At 36.7% G+C, this 15,855-nt stretch overlaps 2 protein-coding genes across 4 annotated transcripts; one reads left to right on the top strand and one right to left on the bottom strand.

Annotated features, from left to right (window-relative positions):
- Nucleotides 1–41: 41 nt before the first annotated feature.
- On the bottom strand, nt 42–5,497 carry LOC137739845 (uncharacterized). 2 transcript variants are annotated; one of them, XM_068479566.1, is made up of 9 exons: nt 5,109–5,497; nt 4,208–4,663; nt 3,952–4,123; nt 3,094–3,397; nt 2,367–2,439; nt 1,998–2,088; nt 1,231–1,310; nt 660–1,112; nt 42–485 (listed from the first exon to the last, which is right to left on the bottom strand). In XM_068479566.1, exons 1-8 carry the CDS (start codon nt 5,181–5,183, stop codon nt 696–698), a joined length of 1,668 nt encoding a protein of 555 aa, XP_068335667.1. In that variant the 5' UTR covers nt 5,184–5,497; the 3' UTR covers nt 42–485; nt 660–695. The 2 variants fall into 2 exon arrangements, with proteins under 2 accessions (XP_068335667.1, XP_068335668.1); XM_068479567.1 differs by lacking the exon at nt 42–485 and having other exon boundaries at nt 720–1,087.
- Nucleotides 5,498–6,564: 1,067 nt separating this feature from the next.
- On the top strand, nt 6,565–15,576 carry LOC137738917 (vacuolar protein sorting-associated protein 53 A-like). Of its 2 annotated transcripts, XM_068478384.1 has the most exons (24): nt 6,565–6,779; nt 6,929–7,023; nt 7,130–7,186; nt 7,342–7,492; nt 7,633–7,703; nt 8,059–8,183; nt 8,483–8,643; nt 8,755–8,896; nt 9,473–9,536; nt 10,457–10,642; nt 10,744–10,779; nt 11,165–11,269; nt 11,365–11,424; nt 11,810–11,887; nt 12,148–12,255; nt 12,344–12,409; nt 13,082–13,159; nt 13,239–13,372; nt 13,454–13,547; nt 13,813–13,890; nt 14,254–14,316; nt 14,580–14,648; nt 14,731–14,826; nt 15,107–15,576. In XM_068478384.1, the coding sequence occupies exons 1-24, from the start codon at nt 6,731–6,733 to the stop codon at nt 15,407–15,409; spliced, it is 2,469 nt and encodes an 822-aa protein (XP_068334485.1). In that variant the 5' UTR covers nt 6,565–6,730; the 3' UTR covers nt 15,410–15,576. The 2 variants fall into 2 exon arrangements, with proteins under 2 accessions (XP_068334485.1, XP_068334486.1); XM_068478385.1 differs by lacking the exon at nt 6,565–6,779 and having other exon boundaries at nt 6,932–7,023; nt 7,338–7,492.
- The last annotated feature ends 279 nt before the right edge of the window (nt 15,577–15,855 follow it).

Genomic DNA, 15,855 nt, shown 5'->3' with positions numbered 1-15,855 from the left:
CGCCAACTTGGCACGAAAAATAGTTTGGAGGACTAAGGGGAAACAACCCAAAAGTGTAACACTAGAACTTGCAAGGCACGGCCTCTGCGAAATTCTTACAAGAAAGCTTCCTTCCCTAAAGGCTAAGGGGTTAGAGACAAGATGAGAAGAACCTTGTAAAGTACAAGAAATACACGTACACTAACAAATAATCAGGAAAAAAACAGAGAAAAACTACGGCTCAGTACGAAAATTGGAATTCTGAAATTGCTCGTTGTAGCTGTCAAGACTAAACGGCCCATCAAGGCGGGGTATTTCACTTGGCAGGGACTACCTCGTCATGCCTGAGACGTTTTCGCTTACAAAAATGTCCGTAAATGAGTCGAGCACATGGCTGGTGAATACAACATACCATCCGGTCAGCCTTGTCTAAGAATCTGAGGTAGAAAACGCCTCTTGTCAAGTTACTCTTGCGTCTCTGATTCCTGACCGTGTAACCTTTAAAGCTGCACGGAGTTAAAATGAGCACCTATATTAAATAATAAATAAGAAGTAGGTACAGATTTTACATGGCTGGCAAGGAAAACAGAAAGTCGCCTGCCCCGTATTTAGAAAATGATTACATGGTAATACGCATGGGAAAAGATGAAAGATCTTCAGTATACAGAGCTCGAATTTACCTATCAAAGAAACCAAAATTGCTCAATCTCTATGGACTATGTGCCCTGTCTAACTTCTAGCGGCCTAGAACCATCAGCATTTGGATCTCCATCCAACCGTTGGTGCTGGTGCTCCTGTTGGTGTCGATGATGCTCCTCTTCTTGCTGCTGAAGCTGTCGCTGTACTTGCTGGTACTGATCATGTGAATCTTCCATCAACTGTTGCCGTCGTTGTTGCTGGGATTGGCGTTGATATTGCTCTTCTTGCTGTAGCCACTGCTGGTGCTGTTGCCGGTGCTGCTGCAGTTGTAGTTCATGCAGATGCAGTGCACTGCTAGCATGTTGATAGGATGATTGCAGTTGTCTGCTGATTTTCCATCTACGATACTCAACCAGAAGGGAATTCGTGCTGATTGCAATCCCGAAGCCAGTGAATGAGGAAAGGAGGACTGAGAGAATTGGATTTACATTAAGCTGCACGGTCAGTGAACATGAGAGGCTGCAGCAGAGACTAATAGAATACAAAGAAAAAGGAAAAGAAAGGAAAACAGGCAGGGTGTGTAAATTCATGAAAGAAATCGGTTCTGCTTACTACAGTATAAAATATGTGGGCAAACAGGATCACGATGGCAAACTGGAAGGAGGCATAAGCCCATATGTAGCTCCTGCTCACTGCCACCACCATGCATAATCAGGTAGCGTATTCAAGCAAGGTATAATTCATGAAAAATAGAATGCTCCACTTATTCGTAGCAAAAATAGAGATGGAGGGGGGGAGAAAGAGAACAGAAAACATCATGAGTTGCTCAGAAAAAGACCACTCTGGGTGTTTCATCGAAAAAAGATAACTCTTTTTTAAAATTAATTTCCTTAGGGCAATATCTCTCTCACATCTTAAAATTCCGTACTTCTATTCGTTGAATTGTACAAAATTAACTCCTAGGGTACTTTTTATCCAGCATACTTTTATGTTTCTAAGATTTGATGTTCCTTTTTGTGCCCTCTAACTTTCTAGAATTGTACCTGATGAACTAAATCTCGCCTCTACTTAAGAGAGAAAAGAACAATGCAGATTATTGGAATCTGGCCTCTCGAGTTGGCAAACAGGATGGCCCCAACTGCATCCTTAAAAGGGTGCAAAAAAATATTTCCTAATTGAAGTTTGATATGACAAAGCTTCCATTTCTTACCAAAGAGAAACAAGAAAAACCGGGTGAACAGATTAAAATTAATAACTTCATGGATATAGTGGGAAAAATAATTAAGCTGTATAGAACTGTATTTTATTAAGTGAGGATTTATATAAAGAAAGGACATAAAATAAAAACAAGTTGATAGTAAAAGGAAGAAGAAACTCACCCATTGTGGAAGCAATCATAGATGAAAGGATACCTAAAACACAAGAGAAGGGTAAGGAAACGGCAAGAGCACGAGGGCCCAAGTCAGATACCTGTTCAGAATGAAAAAGGAAACTTCACGCACATAACGATTCTAATGCAAAACAAGAACAAAATGTTCATACATATGTTTAAATAACAAGCATAAATGTATAGACTGCAAGTCGTAAATTCTTCAGGATCATATCACAGAAAATATGATGACTGAACAATTGCTGTTTATGAAATCTAGTCGAATTTTCTCTTTGCCAGCAAGTATGAGCTTGCTACCAAAACCATGATTCCATATAATGAAGAGCTTGAGTTTATTGTAAATAAGCACAAAACAAACCAGAAGTTGCTCCAGAAAGCAGAAATACGCAAGCATGCTGACCAGGACAAGAACCGGTATGTCCTGCCAGACCCTGTCAAGCATGCAACAAGGCAAAATCCAAAATCAAACTCACATGGTAATATCTCTAGTCTCGACTGAGGGCATGATACCAAACATTTTGAGAAAATGTGCCGAGTGACAAGTTGATGGAAACAAATTGTTTATCATGTTTTTTTCTATGTGTTTAATGGAGCAGTAGAAGACGTGTAAGCATGCACCTCCCCCATCTCCAGAAATATCCAGGTTATTAGAAGTGTAAATATATAAAGTGAAAATTAAAAAAAAAAGAAGCAAAATGAGCAACCAGACATGCACAGATAGATGTTAAATGGGGCATTAACGGAGCGTAGTTTAGTTTTCCATCAAGTATCCAGAATTACTAACATATCAATGTGATGATTTCTGTGAAGATTTCATAGATACAACAGCATAAAATTGTTTCTTCATTCTATATTGCGAGTGTTTCTCATCATCTCATGTAATACTTGTCTTCTCTCTTCATTTTTACTTGGGAGGGAGTGGGTTGCGTGGTACTTTTTCTTTTGGTAGGAAACATTATTCGGTGAATATACCACAGTCATTTCATCTAAAATTGAAAACATGGAGCCTCGGGGCATTTTATAATGAGTCATTATTACGATGTCATGCTGGGATCATTATCATCATTGGAATAATTGGGACTTGCCTGTAATGATGGACTTCCCTCTGCTCCATTATTGTTGGTGGTCGTCTAATAACAGTTTGAGGATTGTGTATTTTGAGTAGTGTTACAGGTAAGTTTCGGACATCCTGCTTGCAGACGTCACAGGTTTTGTTCCCTTTAATGCTAAACCACTTTACTGCACAATCTTTGTGAGCAAGTGCTAGCTCTCCCTTGCAGCTGCACTCCATTTTAAGAGAATCACCACCTTCTGCGAGCTCAACCAAACAAATCCTGCAAACTGCTTCTTCTTCAGGAATATCTTCACCCGAATCTTCAGTGGCTGTGGCTGAAATTGGCAAGTTATCATTCTCATTAGTTACCGATATATATGTTAGATATTACAAAAAATTAAGGAGCACTCATAGTGGGAAAAATAAATTAATAAATTTGTAAGCATTTGATAAAAGTTAATGGCTCAATACTTCAACCGAGAAAGTATAAAAACCTTGGCTTTCAATTTTATTTTATTTTAAAGCTACGAATGACGTTCCCAGTTGCAAGTGAATGACCATAAATCAACAGATGAATAAAAAGATATGAAATCAAATCTATCTGCAATCAACGTAGCACTACTAAAAGTCAACAGGAGTATTATATGTACTATAATTCTGCAGTTTCTTGTTGGAGAGGTTTGTGAATATTCTCGTTCTCTTACTAGCCAAAATTTATATGCAGTAACCATGCCTGTAGGAGAGGTTTGTGAATATGCTCATTCTTCCTTCCAGCATGATTAGTGCATATAATACTCCTACAAAAGTGCTTCACCATTTATGCTCAATCTCGTACAAGGCTACGAGCCAAGTTTTTCACATTCTATTCATGACAGGAGGTAGCATTTACCCGTTTCCAGTGCTGGGTCAGCATTTGGTGAGGCACGCTCAACTGCTGAAGGACGTGGAGTTGCTGAAATTACACGGATCATGCATCCAGAATCCATCCGCCTTAAACTTCTGGTCGCAATATTTACTGGAACTGAGAAAGAGCGGGACATATGATGCTTAACTTCAATTCTCTGAAACAAAATTCATTTTTAGTGTGACACGAGAATTTCTAAACTGGCACTGGTACATGAAAATGATAAATTAGAATTACTTACAGAATCAGAATGACTCTCCACTTGTCTTCCCTGCCCAATCTCAGAACCCAGATTTGCACTTGGTGTAACTGGTAAAGAATGAGTCCCTTTTGTTGATGTAGAGAAGAAAAGCTTATTGAGCGAGAAAGACCGTGAAGTAGAAGGCTTTTCCAACGGACTATCTGACGGTGATGTATCCGGCATAATGAGAATCGTCTTCTCGCCATCCAGAGGCAAATTTTTCACCCGGAAGCTTTTTTGAGGAAACAGATTTTTCACGGTTGATTTGATCTTAGCTGAATGTGGCCTAGGCGGTAGTCCAACTTTACTAGAACTTGGACTTGGTGTGGAGGGAATATCAATTCTCGTACAAGCAGACGAACTGGTTTCCAATGTCCTTGCCGGTATTTGCAACGAGGAGAGGTTTGGCCGTCTAGACGAACTGGTTTCTTCATTCTTTTCCTTTTGTTCATGAATCTGCAAATCCAACAAACCCTTTTATTGGTACACTATTCAACAATGAGATCGAAAATCGAAAAATGTTATAGAGTCCAAGCATTCCAGCACAAGTAAATACATGTCAAAGAATTACATGAACCTTATATCATCATCATGAACCGTAATAAACCGACATGCGATATGCAAAAAACTCGAAAGCAATGTAATTTCTGCACATAACTCGAACTGATTTTCGCTAATTGGATTCAAAGATACTAAATTTAAGCATTAAAGAACCAAAGAGCTCAGATTTTGAGATTAACCCTTTTAAAGTTTTCAGTTTCCAATTCAGAGTACCTAAACAAAAGCAAAATACTAACACTTATTGATTGGTAACCGAGAAAATGCAGCAAACAAACAGAAAAACTAAATCTTTACTACTGAAATTACTAAAATCTGTGACCTGAAAATTGCAAAAAGTCACCTGGTGCTGATCAGATGAGCTCTCCGTAGTTGATTCCTCTCCAAGCTGAAGCTCAGAAACTGAATTGTCCGCCATAACCAGAAACTTTCCCAAAATTGCACCAAAAGAACTCTAATTTTGAAAACTGAGACAGTCTGCTTTCAGCTGACATTCACCAAATTTGAGCATAAATTGAAAACCACAGAAAACAGTGGCAATGATGGACACAACAAATTGTGGTCGGACAAAACATGAATTAATCAAAATTATCAAATATTAAATCGGATTTTGTGCTTTTCGGATTTGGGAATTTATAAATCTTTTTGTTTATACAATCCCCACCACCGTGATTTGTGTGCTCAATGCTGGTGTTGGTGGATTGTGTTTTCTGACTTTACCTTTGCTTTTGCTTTACTTTCCTACTTCATTTGTTTAGTTAATCAATTAAGCATGATCAGCTGCTTTTAATTTAGAAAACTTTAACGAAAAATTCCCGATATTGTTAATTTTAACGAAAAATCACATTTTTACATCAAAAAATATATCTTGGTACTATTCATTTTATCCTTTATTTTGTCATTTTCGTTAAAACTCAAAGTTTTCAAACCATTTTCATTAGTTTTCCTTTCAATTTAACTTGTTAGGATTTTTCAGAGTCCATTTTTATATCGGGACACCATTTCAAAAAGAAATGACGATACAAATTCAACTCGTTGCCTTGCCACGAATAAAGATGGATTTCGGCATGTTAACTTCGTTTAGGAAAAGGATCCTCACAGGGGATCTCGTGGTTGTGGTCGTATTCGTTCATCGTACATCGTGCGGTTATAAATTATTTAAAATTTAAAATTAAATATAAATAGTACCTAACGAAAATTGACCGCACGATATACGATGAAATATCAAGATCATGGATCATCCGAATTCCCCAGGAAAAGGAGGTGAAGATCCTTTTCCCTTCATTTAGAAGGTTAAAATTAAGTTTTAATATGTTTATGCATATTTCGGGTACCCTTATAACTCTAAGAAAGAAAATGAGAGTAGATGAGAAGTTATTAGCACTCCCAAACACATGCTCAAGACAATGACGGTATAAAAATTTAAATTATTTTAATTTATAATAAGAGTTTCAAATTTTGCTTAAAAAGAGACGACACACTATCATTGCCAATTAACTAACCAACATCTGACAAATTTGGCGTAAGAAGAGATGACACACTGTGATCGCCAATTAACTTAACCTACGTCTAACATCGAATTGTCAAATTAGTAATTTACCAATCAAATGCATCTAAGCTTCAATTTAATTCGTCAAAGTATCTCATGCAAAATTGTTCGGCCCACAGAACGACAAAAGTAGAGGCCCAGCCCATATTGGGATCAAACCCGCGCTTTCTGGCCTGCTCCAAAACATTCGGGTCTGAGTCGTTGCTCCTCCGAAACCTGGTTCACGCAATCTCGTCGATCTTAGATCGACCCATCTTCCAGCGTCATTGCTGAGTCGAAAGCAAAGCTCCAACTCTCAGAGAGAGAGAGAGAGAGAGAGAGAGAGATACAGAGAGAGAATCCACTCTCCAAATTCTCAGATCTCCTTCTTCCAACTGTTTCTGCCATCAGCGAGCTCAGAGCTTAATTTGGCAGCCATGGACAAGTCAAGCGCTTTGGAATACATCAACCAGATGTTCCCCACAGGCCTCTCTCTCTCTCTCTCTCTCTCTCTCTCTCTCTCTCTCTTTCCATATATATATATATATATCTATATCTGTATCTGTATGAATTTGTATAAGCAGAATGTGTAGGTGTTGGACTTACTCTTTGAATTCTTTGAATTGTGCAAACAGAGGCGTCTTTATCTGGTGTGGAACCACTAATGCAGAAGATACACAGTGAGATTCGGCGTGTCGATGCCGAAATTTTAGCGGCGGTTCGCCAGCAGGTCGTCGCCTCTGCCCTTTGAGCTCTGAGCTCAGAGCTGCAATTGCACCTTTTTTTTTACTAGTGTTGTGGTTTTTGATGGATTGGCTGGTGTTTTTTTCTTTCAGAGCAATTCGGGGACGAAAGCGAGAGAAGATCTCGCCGCTGCTACGCATGCCGTGGAGGTCTGTTCTTAAACTCTCTGGTTAATTTGCAAAATCAAGGCTTGTAAAATCAAAGCTTGTAATTTGTTGTAAATGGATTTTATGTGGCTTTAATTTCTTTAGTTTGTTATTTTTTTTTTTGTTTTATTTATTTACTTTGTAATGCTCTAAGGCAGGAACTCATGTATAAAATCCGCGAAATTAAAACGAAAGCTGAGCAAAGTGAGACAATGGTTCAAGAAATATGTCGCGACATTAAGAAGTTAGACTTTGCAAAGAAGCATATAACAACGACGATTACTGCTCTTCATCGCCTGACCATGCTCGGTTAGTTGCTTGTTTATGATTTTTACAGTGATGATTGATCAAGATTTATCAATCAACTGTTTGACACTGATTAGAAACTGACGATGAATGCCTTCATATTACATTCTCATGGGAGTACCCTTTCTTTTGTAACATGGCAGTCTCTGCTGTTGAACAGCTTCAAGTAATGGCTTCAAAACGACAATATAAAGAGGCAGCTGCACAGTTGGAGGTAACCTATCTGCTATTATACAGTGTCATTTTACTATAGGTAAAAAAGGAGGTTACTTTGTGATTCCTTTCGATTGAAGTTCTCAATTATGCTTTAGTCTTTTGTAGCATCCAATTATTATTACACTCTATTTAAGCAATTGGAAGATCCTCATACGAAATGATGCGCATTGTTTGCATGCGTTTTGTGTTATTTTTCATATGTTACATCTTTGGAATAGAATTGTTTTCTTCCTGATACGAACTTTTGCATTATACAAAGATGATTGAGAAGTATTTGCTAGTTTTAGAAGATTAGATTTATATGAATTTTGAGAATGTGCTTCATTTTGATTCTAGTTTATGATGCGTATCAGGCAGTGAACCAGTTATGTAGCCATTTTGAAGCTTACAGGGACATTCCAAAAATCACCGAGCTGAGGGAAAAATTTAAGAATATCAAACAAATTCTAAAGTCGCACGTGTTTTCCGATTTCTCAAGGTAAGTGTTTAAAATAATTTGCAGTGCCGTATAACAAATCAATATTTAAGTATGTAGACCATTAAAAGGATAGATCATTAAATGGCTGTTAATGTTTGGTTTTGGCTTTAATAATTATAGCATTTGGTTATATTCTTTATGCTTTGTCAGGATGTGTGCGCCTTAGATTTTATTTAAGGCAGGAACTATATGGAGGAGTTGTTGTCTAGGACTCTTAGTTAACCTTCTGCAACTATAATGTTTTTGCTGTCTTTGACTCATAGATCCTTAGTATCTTCTCTTTTGCGGTTTATTCTCAGCTTAGGTACTGGAAAGGAGTCGGAGGAAACTAATTTACTTCAGCAGTTATCTGATGCTTGCTTGGTTGTTGATGCTTTAGAGCCATCTGTGAGGGAAGAATTAGTAAATAACTTTTGCAGCAGGGAACTTACTTCCTATGAGCAAATCTTTGAAGGAGCTGGTGTGTGTTCATGTTTGATGTTATTCTTAGCAAAGATGCATTCAGTATGTATGAAGACTTAACTTTAATTGTCCTTTATTTTGAATTTAATCTTGTTTTCTCTGTTTGTAGAACTAGCTAAGTTGGATAAAACTGAACGAAGATATGCATGGATAAAGCGTCGTATGAGAACAAATGAAGAAATCTGGAAAATCTTTCCTACTTCATGGCATGTTCCTTATCGGCTCTGTATTCAGTTCTGTAAAAAAACAAGGTACAATCAACTTCCCTTCGATATCATATTTTGTTGATAACTTCAATTCCTTTTCATAGAGGGTGGAAGTTTCTTAGTTTTTCTTTTACAAAAAATGTGGCCATCAACTTTTTAAAATGCTGAAAAAGAACATTTAACATTTGGAAACTGTCGTTCCTGTTGCCATCTTTATGATATTCAAGGTTTCCACATAGTGCTTCAAGAAAAAAACCTGAACATTGTAGTGTTCTATGTGCTGGTCGTCACACGTGTAACTAAGTAGAAAGGGGGGGGGCGAGTAATGCCATCACACATAGCAGATAAAATACATGTTTCTTTCTTTTCTTCATTTACTTTTTGAAATTTTAGTTTCCTTAATCTTTTTTTTTTAATCAGAGGAGAAGAAAAATGTTTGAAGCAAAATTCCATAAAAGACACTTAACCTAGTTTACTTTTGAGGTTGACTTTTTATTCGTTTCCTTTTAACGTTTACTTGACCCTCGGGACATAGTGGGTTCTAGTTAACATCTGATTTTACCAGAGAAATTCAAAGAAACTTAAAAATTTAAAACTTTTTTGTATTGTTCTTTTTTTCAGAAAGCAGCTGGAAGATATACATAATAATCAGAAAGAAAAGCCTGATGTTGGGACATTATTGTTGGTAAGTCATATTTCTAATTTATTATGTTGGATTGCTTTTACATGTAGTTGTGGAGTGATATTTGGTGCTTCTTTGATTTGTCTTAGATTAGTTTGATTCTTGTCTATTCTTGTAGAAGCTGCACAAACAACCTAAGTTCAGACTTCAGATAAACCCAATTTCAACCTTTTTGAGGCATTTGAATCGAATATCATTATGTCATCATATCTTCTTGCACTATTTTAATCCACTTCCCTTTTGGCTTGGCTATAAATGCAACCATCTGTCTCTTGTTGCACTCAGTTTTCTCTACAATTTGTTTTTCAACTCGTTGTCCATATGATGTGATATCATTTGTTTTGCCTCATGAAAATAACTGGAAATGGGTCAGTAAACAAGTGAGAGATCCTTTTTTTTTTATATAGAAACCAAGTTGAACCTATCAGCAGAGTACAAAACCTTAGTTTTGTCATTTCCTTAATAATATTGGGTACATCTGTTGAAACCTTTAAACAACCCATGAGTGATGTAGTGCATGCATATTAATTTATATTTTTGGAGCCATATGGATCATGCATTGCTTGTCTCCTTGAGATCTTCCAGTCGCTAGGTGCTCTCTTTAATTAATCGGTGAAGTTTATGCTAGGAAACAAAAACAATAGAAAGAGAAAACTGAACCAAACCCAATTATGGTTGTGATTGGATTGTCTTTGCAAGTTTGGTTAGATCTGCCTAATCAGACTTCATATGGGAAACTATACTCATTAAGCATTTCCTTACCTCAAGTGGCACATCTATATTTAGGCTTCTTGTAAGTGATATGCTAGTGATAAATATAACAAAAAAATCTTCATTGTAGTTGACATTTTATATCCATTCTCATGGCCTTCAAAACTTTTATCATTTGTTGGTGGTTTTAATGTTTTGACTGCTGTCTATAGGCACTACAGCGAACTCTTGAATTTGAGGATGAATTGGCAGAGAAATTTGGTGGTGGTACTCGAGGCAGGGAGGTCGGAAATGAGATTGAAGAAATTGGTAGAGGGGAAAACACTAGTCAAAGCGCTTCAGATATTAGAAAGAAGTATGAAAAAAAGCTTGCCGCACATCAGGAAAGTAGCAGAGAGGTATGCATGCTATGTATTGCTTAATATGGTTGAAATGTTCACAATGTGAATTCCTTATACCATCAAGTTAATAAGCTTTCCTTCTGATTTTCATTTTCCAGGAAAAGGATAAAGAGTTATCAGCGCCTGCAGCTGGGGTAATTTTTTTTCTACTACTTGTATCCTTTCATAATAGGTAACCCCTTAATATATATGAAATGAAATAAGCCATGAGTGTGTATAATTACATTTTGACTTTTCTAGTATATGCCATTCCTTCTCTACATTACCTTTAGCATACTATAATGGTGAATCTTATATAGTGAGATTGCTTGAGTGTATCCTGTAAATATTTGTAAGCAATCCATGTGAGATTTGTCATATCCTGCTTAAAATTTGGGGTTATTACTATGGTAAGATGACGAAGATATCGTCATGTTTGTGGTTATAGTCTACTATTATGGTCCTCTTGTATTTTAGTGCTAAGTCTACCTTCTCATAGTTATAATTTCTGAGAATTACATGTACTGGTTGATTTTACAGTTCAACTTCCGTGGAATCATTTCATCTTGCTTTGAGCCTCACTTGAATGTTTACACAGAACTAGAAGAGAAGACACTGATGGAGAATTTGGAGAAACTTGTTCAGGTAGAATAGGTTTATTACTTCTTATAACATATGTTCAATAGTTTGCTCGTGTTTTTACCTCTTTGATTTAAGTTTTGTTTTCATCTTTCCAATAGGAGGAAACATGGGACATTGAGGAGGGAAGTCAGAATAATGTTTTATCAAGTAGCATCCAGGTAAGCACTTAGATTTTCATTATTTTTCTACCGTCGCTTTAGAAGTTTAGTGTTGCAGTTAATGAGAATGACTTGAATAAGACTAAAAGCCTTTGATTTGGGGACAGCGCGTTTTTCCACTGGACTCAGTCACTCTTAGTTTTATTGATGTCATTCTTTAACTTATTTATGTGATATGAATGTTGAAATGTTATTCAATACTCAAATTGGTATATTCTTGATTTCTTGTAGATCCTTTATTGTTTCAAGAAAACTTTTTTCTTCTGGACACTGAATTCTTAGAACTATGCCTTAGAATCTTATATGACTTAATTTTCTTTAGGTCATGGTTATTTCTTTAATGATGTTAGATAATGTGACTTGGTTGCACTTTTTGGTCTTGCAGTTGTTTCTTATAATCAAGAGGAGCTTAAAGCGATGCAGTGCTTTGACAAAGAACCAGACATTATTTAATTTGTTCAAGGTACTTTCTAGAAGTTCCTCACTTAATATCCTAATTGGTGTTGACACACGTAGTGCGTACAATATTACATATCCATAAACAACACTCTATTGTGGATGCATAGTGATTATAGGCCATCATTTTTTGTTGCAAGACTATTCTACTTCAGCCGCCTTCAAAGATTAGAAAAATGCATGTTTCTTCTTTGCGACTTAAGCAGTACTTATAATTAGATATTTTTTATTAACCAGAATATGATATGTGCCTCTTTCCAAGTTTAGGTTTTTCAAAGGATTCTCAAAGCATATGCGACAAAGCTTTTTGTAAGACTGCCTAAAGGTGGTACAGGGATCGTTGCAGCTGCAACTGGTATGGACGGACAGATAAAGGTATAAAGGGACCAGTTTTAAGCTTCATGACATTTCACAAAATTCTTGTTATTCTGAATAGATGCTATTTTTCTTTTATGCTTAGCAGACATCTGACAGAGATGAAAGGGTGATTTGTTACATTGTCAACTCAGCTGAGTACTGCCATAAGACGGTAAGTAGTTTTTTAGAGACATACAGCTACTCTGAATTTTGAGTGTTAGCTTGATTCCTATGTGCGAGTGAAGCTATAATGCCTCATCTCAACGTAAACTTACAGTTATGAGAAAGGGGTACTATGTCTGATGGGAACCTCTGGATAAATAAGAACTAGATGATTCTTTTTGTCTAATGTATTTTCTTATTATCGCATTACAAAAGGTAGAAGTTAACAAAGGCACCGATTAATGTAATGATTTACATTACAGTCTATGATTGTAAGGTGTTTGACACACATACCTCCATAATAAATTGAGTGGAAAATGAATCAACTACTTATTGTATTCATCACTGACTGCATTAGTATGTTGCCATTATGTGTCATGTGAATCTTGTTATAAATTTTAACATAGGTGTATAACGTGTATGCTTGTAATTATCATCAATACATGTGATTACCATGTAGACTGAGTTTCTGATGGAAATTGTTGTCAGTATTAGTTGGTTTCTCAGGTTTCTATAGAGTTAGTTGACATGGCATGTTTTATTGCTGAAACCATTGTGAGGTGTCATTGTTTTATGATTAGCACTGAATCTGGTGTTCACATATTTATTTATAGACATACACAATAGTACAAGAAGGAAAACTACTATAAATTCTTGCTAATTTATGTTTAACTTTTTGCAGTCTGGTGAACTGGCTGAAAGTGTATCCAAAATAATTGATACTCAGTTTGCTGATGGGGTGGATATGTCGGAAGTGCAGGTATTGCCTATTTTATAAGTTCACCTAAGGCATTTTTTTTTTCCTGTTCATTTTCTACAAGAGTTATGCAATCGTGCAGGATGAATTTTCAGCCGTTATAACAAAAGCATTAGTAACCTTGGTGCATGGCTTAGAAACTAAGTTTGATGCTGAAATGGCTGCAATGACACGAGTTCCATGGGCTACGCTTGAAAGTGTTGGTGACCAATCAGAGTAAGCTACCATTAATCTAAGTTTTGCTCTTTTACATCCAATACACACTTTCTACAAGTGACCACATCCACCTTTTTGCAGGTATGTTAATGGCATAAATATGATCCTTGTTACTAGTATTCCTATCCTTGGAACACTTCTTTCACCGATTTACTTCCAATTTTTCTTAGACAAGGTAATACAAGGGGTAGACATGTTTCATGTTAACATTTTTCCACAGATCTTGGTCTTGTTTTCCTAGGTTCATGAATCATTATTTATTCCCTTTTTTTTTTTTTTTTTTTTTTCACTTTTCTTTGTTTTATTGATATGACATGCTTTCTTCAACCATTTTAAAGTTGTGTGCCACCATCCTTCACACAATTGTCTACCGTATACTTAACACCAAAGTCCTTTCTGAACATTTTGCTAATGTTGTTCCAATCTCTTCATCTGTGCAGCTTGCGTCATCTCTTGGTCCACGTTTCTTTACTAACATTTTCAAATGCAAGCAAATATCAGAAACTGGAGCGCAACAAGTAGGGCCTGCTTTCCTTATAATCGTCTCTTTTTCCTTTTAAACCTAATCTTGTTTAAATCAAGAAATGAGGACAAGTATATATAGTCACTTCTCAAATGAGATTTAAGGGATACATATACCACTTCCCTCGAGTCTTGAATTCGAAGTAGTTTGAATCTTACCTTGTGATAGAAATCAATCAATCAAACTTCATCCTGAATTGTTTTATATGTATGTTTCTACTAGAGGATATTGTTCTTATGCATTTATCAAATGCATTTCTTTTTTCTCCAAGCATTTTTGTAGTTTATATCAGAAGTGAACATCGTGACTGATTGATGTGATTCTGAGATTAAAAAAAATGCTTTGGATGTTATTGCAGATGCTACTGGATACTCAAGCTGTAAAGACAATTCTTTTGGAGATACCATCCCTTGGTCACCAAGTGAGTGAATTGTTGATATATGTTTATAGTTACAAGTATGATCAGAACTATTAAAGTACAAGGAGCTCCTTCCTCGTTTATGGTATTAGGATCCTATTAGTGTCACTCACCTAAAGTATACATTCCAGGGTTTAAAGCAGGAAAATCATTTCTTGATTCCTACTCATAAGTGCCCCTGATAGTTTTCTCGTCATAATTGACTGGTTATTTTTCTTAGCACACAAATCAAACCTATTAAAAGATCAATATATTTCTTCAAACAGACATCACGTGCTGCTAGCTATTCGAAATTTGTAAGCCGGGAGATGAGCAAAGCTGAAGCACTTCTGAAGGTAAGTATCAGTTTGTTGGTACTCATTCTGGCAGCCTCTGGTTTTCTTTTCTGAAGTAGGTTTATCTTGTCTTTGCGTACAGGTCATATTGTCGCCAATTGATTCTGTTGCGGATACATATCGTGCGTTACTACCAGAGGGAACGCCAATGGAGTTTCAGCGAATTTTGGAGCTCAAGGTAATCATCAACTTATCCTGCCTTTTCGCGTCCATTCATTTTTTCACATGAGATATTGTTGCTCATTCCATTAATCAAATCAAAGTTCTTAAGAAACTAGAGGAGACCAACTTGCAAGCAGACATTGCATTTTAGCGCATTTCTGTTCTTCAAACTATTTTGAACAATGAAAGAAATCTGCGGATTTATACCACTTCATGAATTAATCCAAAAGAGTTACGAGTTGGATGACCCGATTAATTTGATGCATGTTTCACTGAATATGAGTATGAATGTGCAGGGTCTTAAGAAAGCAGATCAGCAAAGTATACTGGATGACTTTAACAAGCACGGCCCGGGAATCACACAACCTTCTCTCCCACCACCTGCTGCACCACCAATCCCACTCCCAACTGCCCCCGCAGCTGCTCTGATACCAAATCCTGCTTCAGCCGGACTTATCGCATCCAGAGACGATGTGCTAACCAGAGCAGCTGCACTCGGGCGAGGTGCAGCCACAACAGGGTTCAAGAGGTTCCTGGCTTTAACCGAAGCTGCAAAAGATCGAAAAGACGGGCCTTTCAGGAAGCTCTTCAACGCATGACAACATTTTACACCCTACAAATGTAAATCATGCCATGGTTCTTTGTTTCTTTTTTTTTTTTTTTAATTTTTGTTTTGCTAAATCTCATGCGTCGCTTTCGGACGGATTTTTCATAGGACAAAATATTGTATTAAATCTCGCGTTAAGTAGAAATTAGATTACTGCCATTTACTTTTCGCTATTTTTGGCTTTGGCGTGCGTACACTGAAATCCCAATCAATCTGAGAATAATTTGTAACTTGAATATATGGTGTTTATTTTATCATTATAAACCTCGAATTACGGTCTCTTAATTCTCCTTTGATTTCTTTAAACCGAAGGCCAAAAACGAGTAGGGGCGCATAGCGGAACGTTAAAAGGATGTTAAAATCACATGCCCTAAAGGAGGTAGAAAGTATTTCCCGGAGACACTAGGTGCGTTCAAGACAAATGACCTTAACCAGACG

This window comes from Pyrus communis, chromosome 7, assembly GCF_963583255.1.
Source record: "Pyrus communis chromosome 7, drPyrComm1.1, whole genome shotgun sequence".
NCBI classification, from domain to species: Eukaryota; Viridiplantae; Streptophyta; class Magnoliopsida; order Rosales; family Rosaceae; genus Pyrus; species Pyrus communis.
This window is presented reverse-complemented; position numbering and strand designations above follow the sequence as displayed.

Coding starts and splice junctions, on each gene's coding strand:
- LOC137738917 (XM_068478384.1), top strand. CDS start 6,731: ATGGACAAGTCAAGCGCTTTGGAATACATCAACCAGATGTTCCCCACA. Junction 6,780..6,928: donor CAACCAGATGTTCCCCACAG/GCCTCTCTCTCT, acceptor TTGTGCAAACAG/AGGCGTCTTTATCTGGTGTG. Junction 14,317..14,579: donor TACCATCCCTTGGTCACCAA/GTGAGTGAATTG, acceptor TTCTTCAAACAG/ACATCACGTGCTGCTAGCTA.
- LOC137739845 (XM_068479566.1), bottom strand. CDS start 5,183: ATGGCGGACAATTCAGTTTCTGAGCTTCAGCTTGGAGAGGAATCAACT. Junction 3,398..3,951: donor TGACCCAGCACTGGAAACGG/GTAAATGCTACC, acceptor TGCCAATTTCAG/CCACAGCCACTGAAGATTCG. Junction 2,440..3,093: donor AGGGAAGTCCATCATTACAG/GCAAGTCCCAAT, acceptor CATGCTTGACAG/GGTCTGGCAGGACATACCGG.